The sequence below is a fragment of the Prunus dulcis genome, chromosome 2 (assembly GCF_902201215.1).
Source record: "Prunus dulcis chromosome 2, ALMONDv2, whole genome shotgun sequence".
In the NCBI taxonomy this organism is placed as follows: domain Eukaryota; kingdom Viridiplantae; phylum Streptophyta; class Magnoliopsida; order Rosales; family Rosaceae; genus Prunus; species Prunus dulcis.
In genome coordinates this window covers 4,164,439-4,177,394 of record NC_047651.1, presented here as the reverse complement: position 1 = coordinate 4,177,394, position 12,956 = coordinate 4,164,439, and the positions used below count along the sequence as shown (strand labels likewise).

Genomic DNA, 12,956 nt, shown 5'->3' with positions numbered 1-12,956 from the left:
GCCTTTAGGTTTGAAAAAAAATACATATGGAAAGCAGCCCATTTGAAATGTAGCCATTGAAGTGCAATTGGAGAATCATACCAGCAGCATCATGACTTCTCTTCCCAAGAATTGGGTAGTTTCGGGTAGTGAAAAGTATGGATACTCTCTATGAGGCCAGCACTATGCTATTTATAATATACAAATCCCTAACCCTAGTTACAATCAAATACTACCAAAAATAGGTTTTTCAATATCTCTTTGATTTCTTAAAATTCCACAAGGATTTAACCAAACTTCCTCCTTTAAGCTTGGACCAGTTGCTTGGCTTCTAAGAAACATCTTCTTTGTCTTCAATTAATTCTTGCCACACATCCCAACAGGTTTTGAGTCCAATTTGACATCTTTTCGTCCAATTCATCTAATTAGGGATCAACTACAAAATTCTCACAAAATACATTAAACCCAACAATTTAATCCAAGGAAATAAATAAGTAAATGAGGCATAAATATATAAAATATGGACTTATCAGGATGAAAGTCATAAATATGAGGAGTTGCATCCATCTACATCCATTATTATCTGACATTCGATCAAAACTGTATGTTTCATCTCAATATGAAATAAAATTTTATTTTCAAAATCTTGTCCAAATTTTTATTTTTTTTAGTTGAAATGTTCCTTAAAAAAACTAAAATAACACAAACATACATTAACACAAAATAAGTACATAACAAAAAAATTTAGCACGTAAACTAAATTACATCATAAAAAATAGGTAAAATTGTAGCAATGGTCCCTGGACTAAGACGTAACTTTATTTTTAGCCCCACATGTTGCTAAATTGTTACGGTGATATTTCAATTAGCTCTCCTGTTGCATCATTGGTCTTTCCATCAACTTAGTTAAATTTTTTGCCAAAATTAAGGGCAAATTGGCAAATTCATAAATAAAATAAAAAAATCTATCTATCTCTCTCTCTCTCTCTCTCTCTCACCCCGATGATTTCTTCTTCCCCTATTCCTTCATGACTACCACCTGCAAGCTCCAACCCTCAATCCTATCCCATAGCCACCCTCTACCCTAGCACCCACGAACCCAGAACCCCAGCCCCCATCCTTCACCCAAGATCTAATCAAAACAAGAAGTGTAGGAAGTGTTATTATTTGAAAGGATTTTAAATTTTAAAACGTTTTATTTTCTGTTTTAATTTTGGCTAGTTTCTTTTATTTATTATAGGAGTTACAAATTGTTTAATTTTCAGTTTTTATTTTCTATTCATTGCCACCAACTTTTATGGTTAAATGTGTTTGGAGGTTACGAGTTTTGGATGCCTATAAAAGGCCACTCCTCCTTCACATTTGAAATACACTACAATCAGATTTCTCTATTCTCATACTTTCACATATTCCATACTTTCTATATTATTTTTGGGCAACGGTTCTGTGGCTTGGAGTTTTCTATCCGACTGTGAACGTGCTCATAGCGGATCTTAAGCCTGCGTATTGGGGTCGTATCTTGGAGTCTTGTAGACCGTCATTACCTGCACGTAGGGAGGCTACAAAGGCTTTAGGACAGCGTCTTTGACGTGCTTTCACTATACCAGGCTTGCTTTCTTAATCTTAACTTGTTTTATTTATTTGTTTACTTGGCTCTTTATTTTACTTTACTGTTTAATATTTATTTTGTATATTATTTATATCTAAAAGTTTTGAATAAGAATTTTATAAAAAGGGAAAAACCACAATTTTTAGTAACAGGAAGAAATTGGTAGGGCGGATAAGAAATTTTGAGAAATCGCCGAATGGGGAGGGGGGGGGGGAGGAAGAAATTGGTTCTGTGGAGAAGAAATCTGGGTGGAGAGAGAGAGAGAGAGAGAGAGAGAGAGAGAGAAGAAAATCGCAGGGAGGGATGGGTTCTGTGTGCCTAGAGCAAGTGCCAATTTCTCAATGTCCTCATTTCTTGAATTCCAAAGCTTGCTTGCAATTTTGCAAGTTTGAAAATTTGGCAAATGGCTCTGAAAGCCATGCATGTCTTAAACGTTCCTAGTCTCCATCGAGTCACAGAAAATGCAGCATTTGTCGTCCATTCTTCACGCTTGGCTCAAGGTGATAACCATTCCATCAAATTGCTTTGAATTCAAAAAAACAAGGTGGTTTTGATCTTGATCTTGATCTTGTGTTTTGTGAATAGGTTTGAAGGATGAAGGTGAAAAGAGAGAGAGAGAGAGAGAGAGAGAGAGAGATGAGATTTTTTTATTTAAAAAATTATGTGAAAAGACATTTTTGTCCATGCCAAGTAGGACTTGTCCATGCCACATCATCATTATTAATGGTTGATTGAGATGATAAAAATGACGATTTCTGAAAGTGGACGCATAATTAAAGTATCACCGTAACAATTTAACAATATAAGAGACGAAAAGTAAAGTTTGATCTTAGTCCAGAGATCATTGCTCCAATTTTGCCTGAAAAATATACAGCCTGAAATATAGAGCTCCGGGTATAGTGCTCACCATTGTGAGCTAGATATTTTTACGACCCAAAAGATTCTACAGGAGCTCTAAATGGGCCTTCATCCCCCATATTTGGAGCATAGTTAGAGCCCACCATTGGGCTTGCCCAAATGGAATTGAAAACGGCTGCGTCCGATTTCTGAGTCATCCCTGCTAAAACCCAAGATAAAACCTAGCTTTAGCTTACTTACAGCGAAGTGAAATAATTCTCTGAGACTCTTTATCAAAAAATAAAAATAAAAATCTCTCAAACTCAGCAGTGTTTGCGTTCTCTCAGCTCATCTCTGTGACTCTGTGTGTGCGCGTTTGTCGTATCAATTCAATGGCATCAAGTGGAGGGAACGCAGGAGGAGGAGGAGGAGGAGGAGTGGAGTGGCACGTGCGGCCTCCGAACCCTAAGAACCCAGTCGTCTTCTTCGACATTACCATCGGTACCATTCCTGCTGGTCGAATCAAGATGGAGCTTTTCGCTGATATTGCCCCTAAAACCGCCGAAAATTTCAGGCATTGCCACTCTCGTTCTGCTTTATTGTTACTCTCTTTTGTGATCCACTTTTTGCCGTCGTTTCATTCCTAATTGAGTTCTTTTGTGTCTTTTTTTACTTGTTTCAGGCAGTTCTGCACTGGCGAGTACAGGTAGAGCTTCATTTTCACTAATATTTTTTTTCTTTTCGTACTATTGGTTTATTTATTTATTTATTTTATTTTAACCTTTTATGTTTGTGTATATTGTAAAAATTGGATTTGTGAATTGGCAGAAAAGCTGGATTGCCAGTTGGGTACAAGGGATGCCAGTTCCACAGGGTCATTAAGGATTTTATGATTCAAGCTGGTGATTTTCTCAAGGTCTTTGCACTTTCTTCTACTATTATCTATGCTTTCAATTATAATTTGGGTTTCAATTCTTTGAAAGAAAAAAGTAAGGTGTACTGTTGCCATTCTGGGTTTGTTGCCATTTTCTAAATATGAATATGTAAACTTATGTATCATCTAGGAAACTTATAATTTTTCTTGTAAATATATTCAATGTGCTCTGCCCTGAACATATCTAGTCAGTACACAACACTGCTTACAATCGTCATCTTTTTTTTTTTTTTTTTCCCTTTATTAAACAATTTACTTTGCGGATAAAGAAAAGAAACTGCTATTTCCAGCTAAAAATGTTACGGCTGGAAAGACTACATATAAAGGACGCTGTACCCATTCATGAGGGTTCTGCAATGCCCTGGTCATAACAATTGTTCATCTAGAATTAACATTATCCTATTAAGGAAAAAAACCATTGTAGTTAATTACGATCATTGCAGCTATGACAGTTTTCCTTTTCTCTTCTCTTCTTGTTACAAGACGCATATAATGAAGTTCTTGCTTTGCAGGGTGATGGTAGTGGATGTGCTTCCATTTATGGACATCAGTTCGATGATGAGACTTTTGACGCCAAACACACTGGTCCTAGCCTTTTGTCAATGGTATGCATTTTTCATTGTACATTTAGTATTGAATAACTCTCACTGTGTTTCCCCCATAGTTTTGGAAGATATCTTTCCAAGTTCTTTTTCCTTTTTTTATTTTATTTTTATCTTGCCTTAGTTTACACACTTATCATGTGCAGTAATTTTTTTTTTTTTTTTCATGTTGAGAATTTAGAATTAGTTAAACTTTACCTTCAATCCTTTAATAAAAAATTTGTACATTGAGAGGCAATAGTCTAAGTTCTAATTTGATTTGGGTTTTTTCAATCACTCATTTGTATCTCATATATTGTACATAGGTATAAGCTGCGAAATTGTTAGGCTCTAGTTCACAGTGCTTATGATGATTAGTCCTTCAATTTAAGATCCCCATTGGCATTGATTTACTTATGGGTGATTGAGTTTGCAGTTTAAAGTCTTAACTGAATTTTCTTTTAGGTGGAATTTGGGTCAGAGTCTTTTAAAATAGGACTTCTTACTTTTAAAGAGTAATATAAGTAAATCGCATAGGCATGCCTGGGTTATAGAGCTAATTTGGGTTTCACCTGTTTTGGATGGTGTAATTAATCTGTGAAAGTCTTTTGACATTTCTGTGTGGCAGACCTTTTTGTAGCACTTAAAAGGCTTTTTGTCTATGACCAAAAAAAAAAAAGGTTTTTGTCCTGCTTTTCTTTTCCCCTCCTTCATGGGTTGAATATTTTCATACTCATTACTTGCTTCTAAACACATTGTAAGATGTGTGTAAGAGATTTAACGTTTTACTGTGTATATATGTCTGCAGTAGCTGTAATCTCACTTAGCTTTTGTGCCAAACCTCAATCGTTTTTTGGGTTACTGAGTTATTCATTTAGAACATGGAAACAACAAAGGGATTGATGGGAATTGGGATGGCCCAATAATCTATTGTTAGTGTTTGCCCAAGCTTTCTGTTTACTTTAATTTGTTTTACTAGGGTTTTATTACTTTTATTATTTGCTTCTCCTTGTGGGATTTTATTTTAGATTGCTTATAGAATTGGGCCACTCTTTTTAATAGAATTCTAGCTTTTCATGTTCAAATTGAGAATACAAGATTGAATTTGAAGCTATCATACCTTTTTGTCTTTCATTTGTGTCCCCATATGAGTTACTTTTTTGTAATGTATATCTATGAGGGGAAGGATCCATGGTACTTTTTTTTTTTTTTTTTTATAATGCAAGTTTTGAGACAAGTTTTTAACCATTAGGTGTAGACACTACTAATCGCTGAGATTAGTAGGATCCATGGCACTCAATCTAATGGTTCACAATTGTGTAAAAAATAGCGTCATGGATCCTTCCCCATTATATAAATACATTTTATATAGGTTGTTTCTTTGACAGGACCTTGTTTAGAGGGATCACACAGCATACGAACAACACATCTGGCCTTCCAGAACAGCGCTAGTCTGCCAAAGCGCACCCGTTTAGAGCTTATAATTTAGGTTTTTAAACTCATGGGTTTTGGGAGTTTGTCAAAACTTAAACCTAAACCATAAATGGCTTCTATACCAAGTCATCAACCAATTGACATGCTGTTCAAACAGCCCTTGTTGCCATGTGAACAGCCAAGGGATCCCAGTCCTGAAGGAATTTCTGTGTATTGTGTGTGTGTTTTCCAATATGTGTTCCTTTTTGTCCTCTATGTGCACTCCAATATGGGATTGTTTTATTGAGACTGAATGGATAAAATCGTGTGCTCTTTTTTCAGGCAAATAGTGGACCAAATACCAATGGGTGCCAGGTCATTTCAGCAATTCAAACTCTCTGTGTCTCCAACCAAAACAAAACTCTCTCTCTCTCTCTCACACACACACACACACACACACACACACGCACACATACCCGCACAAAGAGTTAAGAACTTTTGGTTCTATTGATTAATGTTCCTTTTTTCTTTTTTCCATTTCAGTTCTTTATCACTTGCTCGAAATGTGACTGGCTTGACAATAAGCATGTTGTGTTCGGGGTATGCTATGATTCCTTCTTTCTAATTCTTTTGATATATAAATTATTTTACTCAAACATACCGGCACCGGATTACTTATCAATGAGAGAGGGACATATGATTCACTTACCAAATAAATAAAAGAGCCATATAGATGAACAAGTATTACCCTATGGGCTTGTGAAGCTGATATTAAACTTGAGGTGACTCAAAAGCCTAAGCATTAAGGTGAAAGTCAATCTGGCATGAAAACTGTGATATACTTTGTCCCTAACCATGCCCAAGCCAAGATCTGATATCAGCCTATGGCGTGTTAGATTCCCTTGGGAAATGTTTTACCTAAAAATGAATCTAGGATCCAAAAATTCACACCCCCTTGAGTGTGCAAAACAAACTTAAGCATATTTGTATAGTTGTAGTTTTCAATTTTGGTAGAGTGGAGTTGCATTATCTTATGTCTATATTTCCAAAGACTGGCAACCTATATGGATTTCCACTGACTATACCCCCCTTGTTGCTCAACCTGAAATTACTTGTTTCCCTTTAAAACCTTCCAGTTATTAGTGTTACTGAGAACCTGTTTTCCGTTGTTTTGTTAATTTGTATGCAGAGAGTACTTGGAGATGGCCTCTTGGTGGTTAGGAAGATTGAGAATGTGGCTACAGGACCCAACAATCGCCCCAAACTAGCTTGTGTAATTGCTGAATGTGGGGAGATGTAAATCCTGAGTTTAGAAGCAGTTCTGTTGTTGATTAACTATAAAAACTCCTGTAACCAATAGAATGTTAATTTTCCCAGAAAAAGAAAAAGGTATTCTATTAGTTTCATTCTAAAGAAAATATATGGTTCTGAAGATGGTTTTTCACATGCAACTTTGACAACTTTTGCAACTTTTTTGCGTTCCTGAATAGCCCCCTTCTCATTTCCCTTCCCTTTTAGCCAACCGGTATTCAATTTTTATTGAGGGGTTTTTTGGTGGGGGCATAAACAAGAAATAGGTATACCCACCAACTTCTTGACCTGTTTGGTCTCAGTTGTGTGAATATTATTTGCATCCCTCCAAAGAAAAAGTTTAATTTCATTTGGGTTATGTGAAGTCTATAAATCAGACCAGAAATGTGCCTATAGTAAGACCAGAGAGGAAGAATCTATTTTCAATGCTTTTTAGAACAAATATTAGATCATTACATAACACCAAATCAGACACTTAAGCAACAGTACAAAGAAAGGATATTAAAAACAAGGTCGGAGATGATGTCCAAGGCAATTCGTAAGAGCTTAACAGCACCAACTGCGCAATGATCGGCAACGACGGATTGCCGTTCTTGTCAGGGTGTGGTGCTAGAAAGATGCCTATTTTTTGCTTCAAGGAACTGCAACATCGGCTGAACCTTGAAAGTGTCACAAAAACAGTAACCAAATATTTGTTTGACTAGTTCCCTAGTTATGAAACAAACATAGATGAAATTCTTGCAACCTTTAGAAATTTCTTTTTGTCCTTTATATCAGAATCTTTCCAGCGTAATCCATTTGTGCATAAATGAAATATTATACATTATATGTATATGCTAGATTGGTTTTAGCCGGCTTAATGTGAATTTCAATAGATTTATGAAAGCCAGAGCTTTACTTATTCTTTTTTTTTTTTTTTATTCGTATTCATTCAAGCAAACAACCAAAGCAGGATGCTTCAAATTCAACTCTCTCTCCTTTATGAAATTCTTGTAACTTTCAAAGTTCTTTTTTGTCATCAATCATTTCATTATAGATATCACAATCTTTCCAGCTTTCTCCAATTGTGCAAATATGCTCCATTGGTGCTGGCCGGCTTGATGTGAACTTCAATAGATTTATAAAAACTACGGCTTTCTTCATTGGTTCTTCATCTTCATTCAAGATAATTGACAACCAAGTAGAATGACTCAACTTCAACTCTTTCTCCTTTATGTTGCTGCAGCTGCATTCATGTTTCAACAATTTTGTGGTATGCAGTCTAACTATTCTCTCTAATTTCTCACCATATACATAGCTTATAAAGGATCCACAATTCCTAACGCATCGTTGCGTGCTACAGCATCTACATAAAATTTTTGGTACCACAAATATTTGCTTTCACTATTTAAAAGTAGATGCTATTAAGCTAGCTATCTAATCTTTTGTGTTGTGGCTAACCGTTCAAATTATCTATGCATGATTCAGATGGAAAGTTGATGATGGAGTACATTGGAGCCTCAGGAATTCCAATAAAATTTGACTCTGTACCAATTGAAGATGAAATTGACTTCAATTTCATACTCGGCTTTGCAATTGATGCAGATGCATCAGGCAATCCACAAAATGGGACATTCTCACCATACTGGGAGACTACATTAACCCCAAAATCTGTTGCGGCCATAAAGAAAAGCCACCCTAACGTAAAAGTCTTGGCAAGCCTCTCAGGTTGGAGCTTAGGCCAAACAATCCTTCGTTGGTACAATCCAACAGACCCCAACTTATGGATATCCAATGCTGTCTCATCTCTTGGTTCCATAATCACCACTTACCATCTTGATGGCATTGACATAGACTACGAAAATTTCCCGAACCAGAAGAGCAGTAACTCATCAAGTTCTTTCGCTTTTTGCATCGGCGAGCTCATCACCCGTCTTAAAAAACAAAGGCTCATCTCAGTAGCTAGCATTGCTCCATTTTATAGTACGGCTGCGCCATATGTTCAACTCTTTAATGGTTATGGGGATGTTATAGACTATGTCAACCACCAGTTCTACACTGACAAGGTTAACACCCCAAAAGGGTATTTAGATGCCTACACATTTCGGGCCAAGCAATTTGGAAAGGATAAGTTGTTGCCTAGCTATGAAGTAAATGGAAGAGGGATTCAGGGGAATGCATTTTTTGATGCTTTGAGTCTGTTGGAGAAAAATGGATTTGAAATTAATGGGGTCATGATCTTCTCAGCTGATGCTGCTTCTACCAACAACTTTTACTATGAGAGAAAATCACAAGCTTTCTTGCTCAATTCGACTAATAATAATTAATTAGTGGCAGTCATGTGATTGTGAATTGTAATATACTAGCCTCTTAGCATGTGCTCTCGTGCATGCGAGAGGGATTTTTTTCCTACACATATGATAAGATCATTTTTTTCATTGTGACTAGTTATATAAGTAAAGTATGTACTACTACTTCTGGCTTCTGTATTGTATCAGTTGTCTATGTACAGCTTGTTCATGGGAAGAACAAAAAAGAAATTAATAAATTTATTATTACATAGTCCTATGGATACATAATTTGTTAGAGAACAATTTGAGTGCATCCTTACTATATCTGCTAGTTACAACTCAAAACTGAGATTCTTTTTGTTATCATTCTGAGTTTTTCTCTGTATTTTCAGATTAGGAAGAGGTGATCTTGTAGAGCATTTTAGCTAGAGAGAATGAAGAAGGAATAGAAATGTACTGTTCTATTGATTTCTGCAAAACTGCAGCTTACATAGTGTGACTGCTAGGAGAGAATTGTGATTCTCTCCTAACAGAATTACAGCTGTCATCCTATTAGATGCTTACACTTGTCATAGCAAATCTAAGCTAGAGAATCCACCTAGACTATGATCTAATGGTTCTCATTACATCATTTAAATAGACTGACCAAAACAGAACAAAATAAGGATAGCTTCAGCTCTAAGAAATCTGCTGCAGGATTATATTTCAACACTCCCTTCTAATCCTTTAGCTGATTTCACACCAAGCAAGCTTCTCAGCCTCACAAACCGATCCTTAGGTAGAGCTTTAGTCAAAATGTCTGCTATCTGATCTTCTGTTTTGCAGTATATCAGTTCAATTTCTTTTGCTTGAATGGCTTCTCTGATAAAGTGAAATTTCCTGCTGATGTGTCTTGTCTTTTGGTGATGAACTGGATTCCTTGCCATTGCAATTGCTGAGGTGTTATCACATAGAATTTGAGTCCCTTCTATCTGTTCTTCACCAAAATCTTCAAGCACAAATCTCAGCCACTTAACTTGTGAAGTTGCTTCTGCAGCACTCACATACTCAGCTTCGGCTGTAGATAGAGCAACTGTGTTTTGCTTGATGGAAGCCCAAGAGAACATGCCTGAACCTAGTGTGAAGGCATATCCTGAGGTGCTCCTCATATCATCCTCACTCCCAGCCCAGTCACTGTAACAGTACCCAATTAGAGTAGCTGTCTTCCCCTTTGCAAACTCAATTCCAAAATCCAATGTGCCTTGAATGTATCTCAGCACCCTTTTAGCAGTTCCCATGTGTTTCTTTGAGGGATTGTGCATAAACCTAGCAAGCAAGCTAGATGCAAACATGACATCTGGTCTTGTGGCAGTCAGATAAAGGAGACTTCCTACAATCTGTCTGAATTCACTTTCATCTGCTGCTTCACTCCCATCTTCTCTACACAATTTCTCATTCACCACTAATGGGATTGCCACTGACTTGCATTCTCTCATTCCAAACTTCTCAAGAATTTTCATAGCATATTTCTTTTGATGAATGAAAATATGCTTGTCAGTTTGTTCCACTCCCATGCCAAGAAAATGATGCAACAACCCAAGTCTGTCATCTCATAGTGTTGCATCATATCTTGTTTAAATTCTTCAAGCATTTTAGGATAGCTTCCAGTATATATAATGTCATCTACATAGAGGGAGACAATGATAATACCTGAGGTGTCACTAGTTTTGATATAGAGAGTAGCTTCACTTAAGCTTTTCTTGAAACCTGCAGTGTTGAAATAGGCATCTATTTCATCATACCAGGCCCTTGGGGCTTGCTTCAGTCCATATAGAGCCTTGTTCAACTTGAACACCTTGGTTTCCTTGCTCTCTTGAACATATCCTTGAGGTTGTTCAACATAAACTTCCTCCTTTAGAATGCCATTGAGAAAGGCAGACTTCACATCCAATTGAAATAGGTTCCATTCCTTTTGTGCTGCAAGGGCTATCAAAGTTCTGATGGTGTCAAGTCTTGCCACAGGGGCAAATGTCTCATTATAGTCGATTCCAGGCTTCTGTGAATAGCCTTTAGCCACAAGCCTAGCTTTATTCTTCTGCACAGTGCCATCTAGGTTCAGTTTGACCTTGTAGACCCACTTAACACCAATTACTGGTTTGTTAGATGGCCTGTCAACTAATTTCCAAGTATTGTTCTTCTCAATCATCTCCAATTCAGCCTCCATTGCACATCTCCATGATTCATCCAAATCTGCTTCTTCAAAGCTGTCAGGTTCTACAATGCACATGTTGCATTGTGCCATGATGTCATTAATACTCCTCCACTTGTGAGGTGTGTGATCAAGCCTTTGAGTCTCTTCAAGCATTTCTTCCCCTTGAGGTGCAATTTCTTCTTCCATCTGCATTTGAGTATCCAAGAACTGAGAGTGATCATCTAATACCCTCTGTTCAGTTTCTGCAGTATCTTGATTTCCATCTGGCATAGGTACTCCCACATCTGCATTGCTAGGATTCTCCCATTTCCATGAGGCTTCTTCATCAAAATAGACATCCCTAGACAAGATAATCTTTCTTGTCTTAGGATCATACAGTCTATAGCCTTTTTCACACAATCCATAGCCCATAAAAATGCATTTGTGACTGTTTTCTTCCAACTTGTGTCTCAAAACAGAAGGAATAAGCACATGACATAGGCATCCAAACACTTTCAAGTGTGCAATACCTGGCTTTCTTCCTGTGTAGGCCTCAAATGGTGTCATTTTCTCAAGAGATTTAGAAGGACACCTGTTGAGAAGGTAGACTGCTGTATGAACAGCTTCTGCCCAAAACTCATAAGGAAGACTCTTTTCATGTAGCATAGACTTTGCCATCTCAATCACTGTCCTGTTCTTCCTCTCAGCAACACCATTTTGCTGAGGAGAATATGCCACTGTCAGTTGTCTTTGTATTCCAGCCTCACTGCAGTATGTAAGGAATTCATTTGACATGAATTCTCCACCTCTATCACTTCTAAGTGATTTCACTTTGTGTCCACTCTGCAATTCTGTCATTGCTTTGAATTTCTTGAAACATTCAAAAGCATTGGATTTATTTCTGAGAAAATAAACCCAAGCCATTCTTGTATAGTCATCAATGAATAGCAGAAAGTATCTATTCTCTGACATTGATGCTATCTGCATTGGACCACAGATGTCAGTGTGAACTAATTCAAGTGGAGACTGAGCTCTCCAAGTAGATTCTGCAGGAAATGAGTCTCTATGCTGCTTTCCCAGCTTGCAGCCTTCACACACTGCTAAATCCTTCTCTAGACTAGGCAGTCCATGAACCATGTCTTGATTTGCTAGCATCTTGATGCTTTGATCATTAAGATGACCCAGCCTTTTATGCCAAGTCTGCAAACTGTGAGTCACACTTGCTCTCAACACCAACTGAGTAGCAGGTACCATTGTGAGAGAGAAACACCTATTGCTAGTCATTGGAACCTTAGCTATAGGATTTTGCAGTGACCAATCATCAAAAATTGTCACCATTCCCTTTCCAAATACTAAACAATACCCATGTTCCATCATCTGACCAACACTTAGCAAGTTCTCCTCCAAACTAGGCACCAACATCACTTCTTGAATGTGTTTTCTGCCTGTTTTGGTTTCTATCACAAGAGTACCTTTTCCTGCAACTTGAACTGTCTCTCCAGTCCCCATTTTCACCTTGGAAGTTACATCCCTTCGAATGTCTATCAGTAGCCTTTCATCTCCAGTCATATGGTTGCTACAACCACTGTCCACATACCAAGAGTTGCTCATTTTCACATCTGTCACAGCATTGCATGCATAAAACAATGTTCCAGTTTCTTCAACCTGATTGGCATAGTTCACCTTCTGCACAGATTGATTGTCATGGCAATTTCTAACCATGTGACCAAACTTTCCACATCCTCTGCATTTTGGTTTTCCTTCAAACCAGCACTTGCCATAGTGCAGTTTTTCACAGTGCTTGCAGGGTGTTTTAGTTCCATCATTTGATGCATTTGGTTTGGTATTTGAA

At 37.3% G+C, this 12,956-nt stretch overlaps 2 protein-coding genes across 2 annotated transcripts; both read left to right on the top strand.

The window, feature by feature from the left end:
• Positions 1-2,681: 2,681 nt before the first annotated feature.
• On the top strand, positions 2,682-6,804 carry LOC117620150 (peptidyl-prolyl cis-trans isomerase CYP22). Its single transcript, XM_034350275.1, has 7 exons — positions 2,682-2,999; positions 3,108-3,131; positions 3,254-3,341; positions 3,872-3,964; positions 5,696-5,728; positions 5,897-5,953; positions 6,543-6,804. The coding sequence occupies exons 1-7, from the start codon at positions 2,818-2,820 to the stop codon at positions 6,651-6,653; spliced, it is 588 nt and encodes a 195-aa protein (XP_034206166.1). The 5' UTR covers positions 2,682-2,817; the 3' UTR covers positions 6,654-6,804.
• A 1,338-nt stretch (positions 6,805-8,142) lies between these two features.
• LOC117620025 (chitinase 2-like) lies at positions 8,143-9,044 on the top strand. Its single transcript, XM_034350114.1, has one exon. The coding sequence runs from the start codon at positions 8,143-8,145 to the stop codon at positions 8,968-8,970; it is 828 nt and encodes a 275-aa protein (XP_034206005.1). The 3' UTR covers positions 8,971-9,044.
• Positions 9,045-12,956: the final 3,912 nt, after the last annotated feature.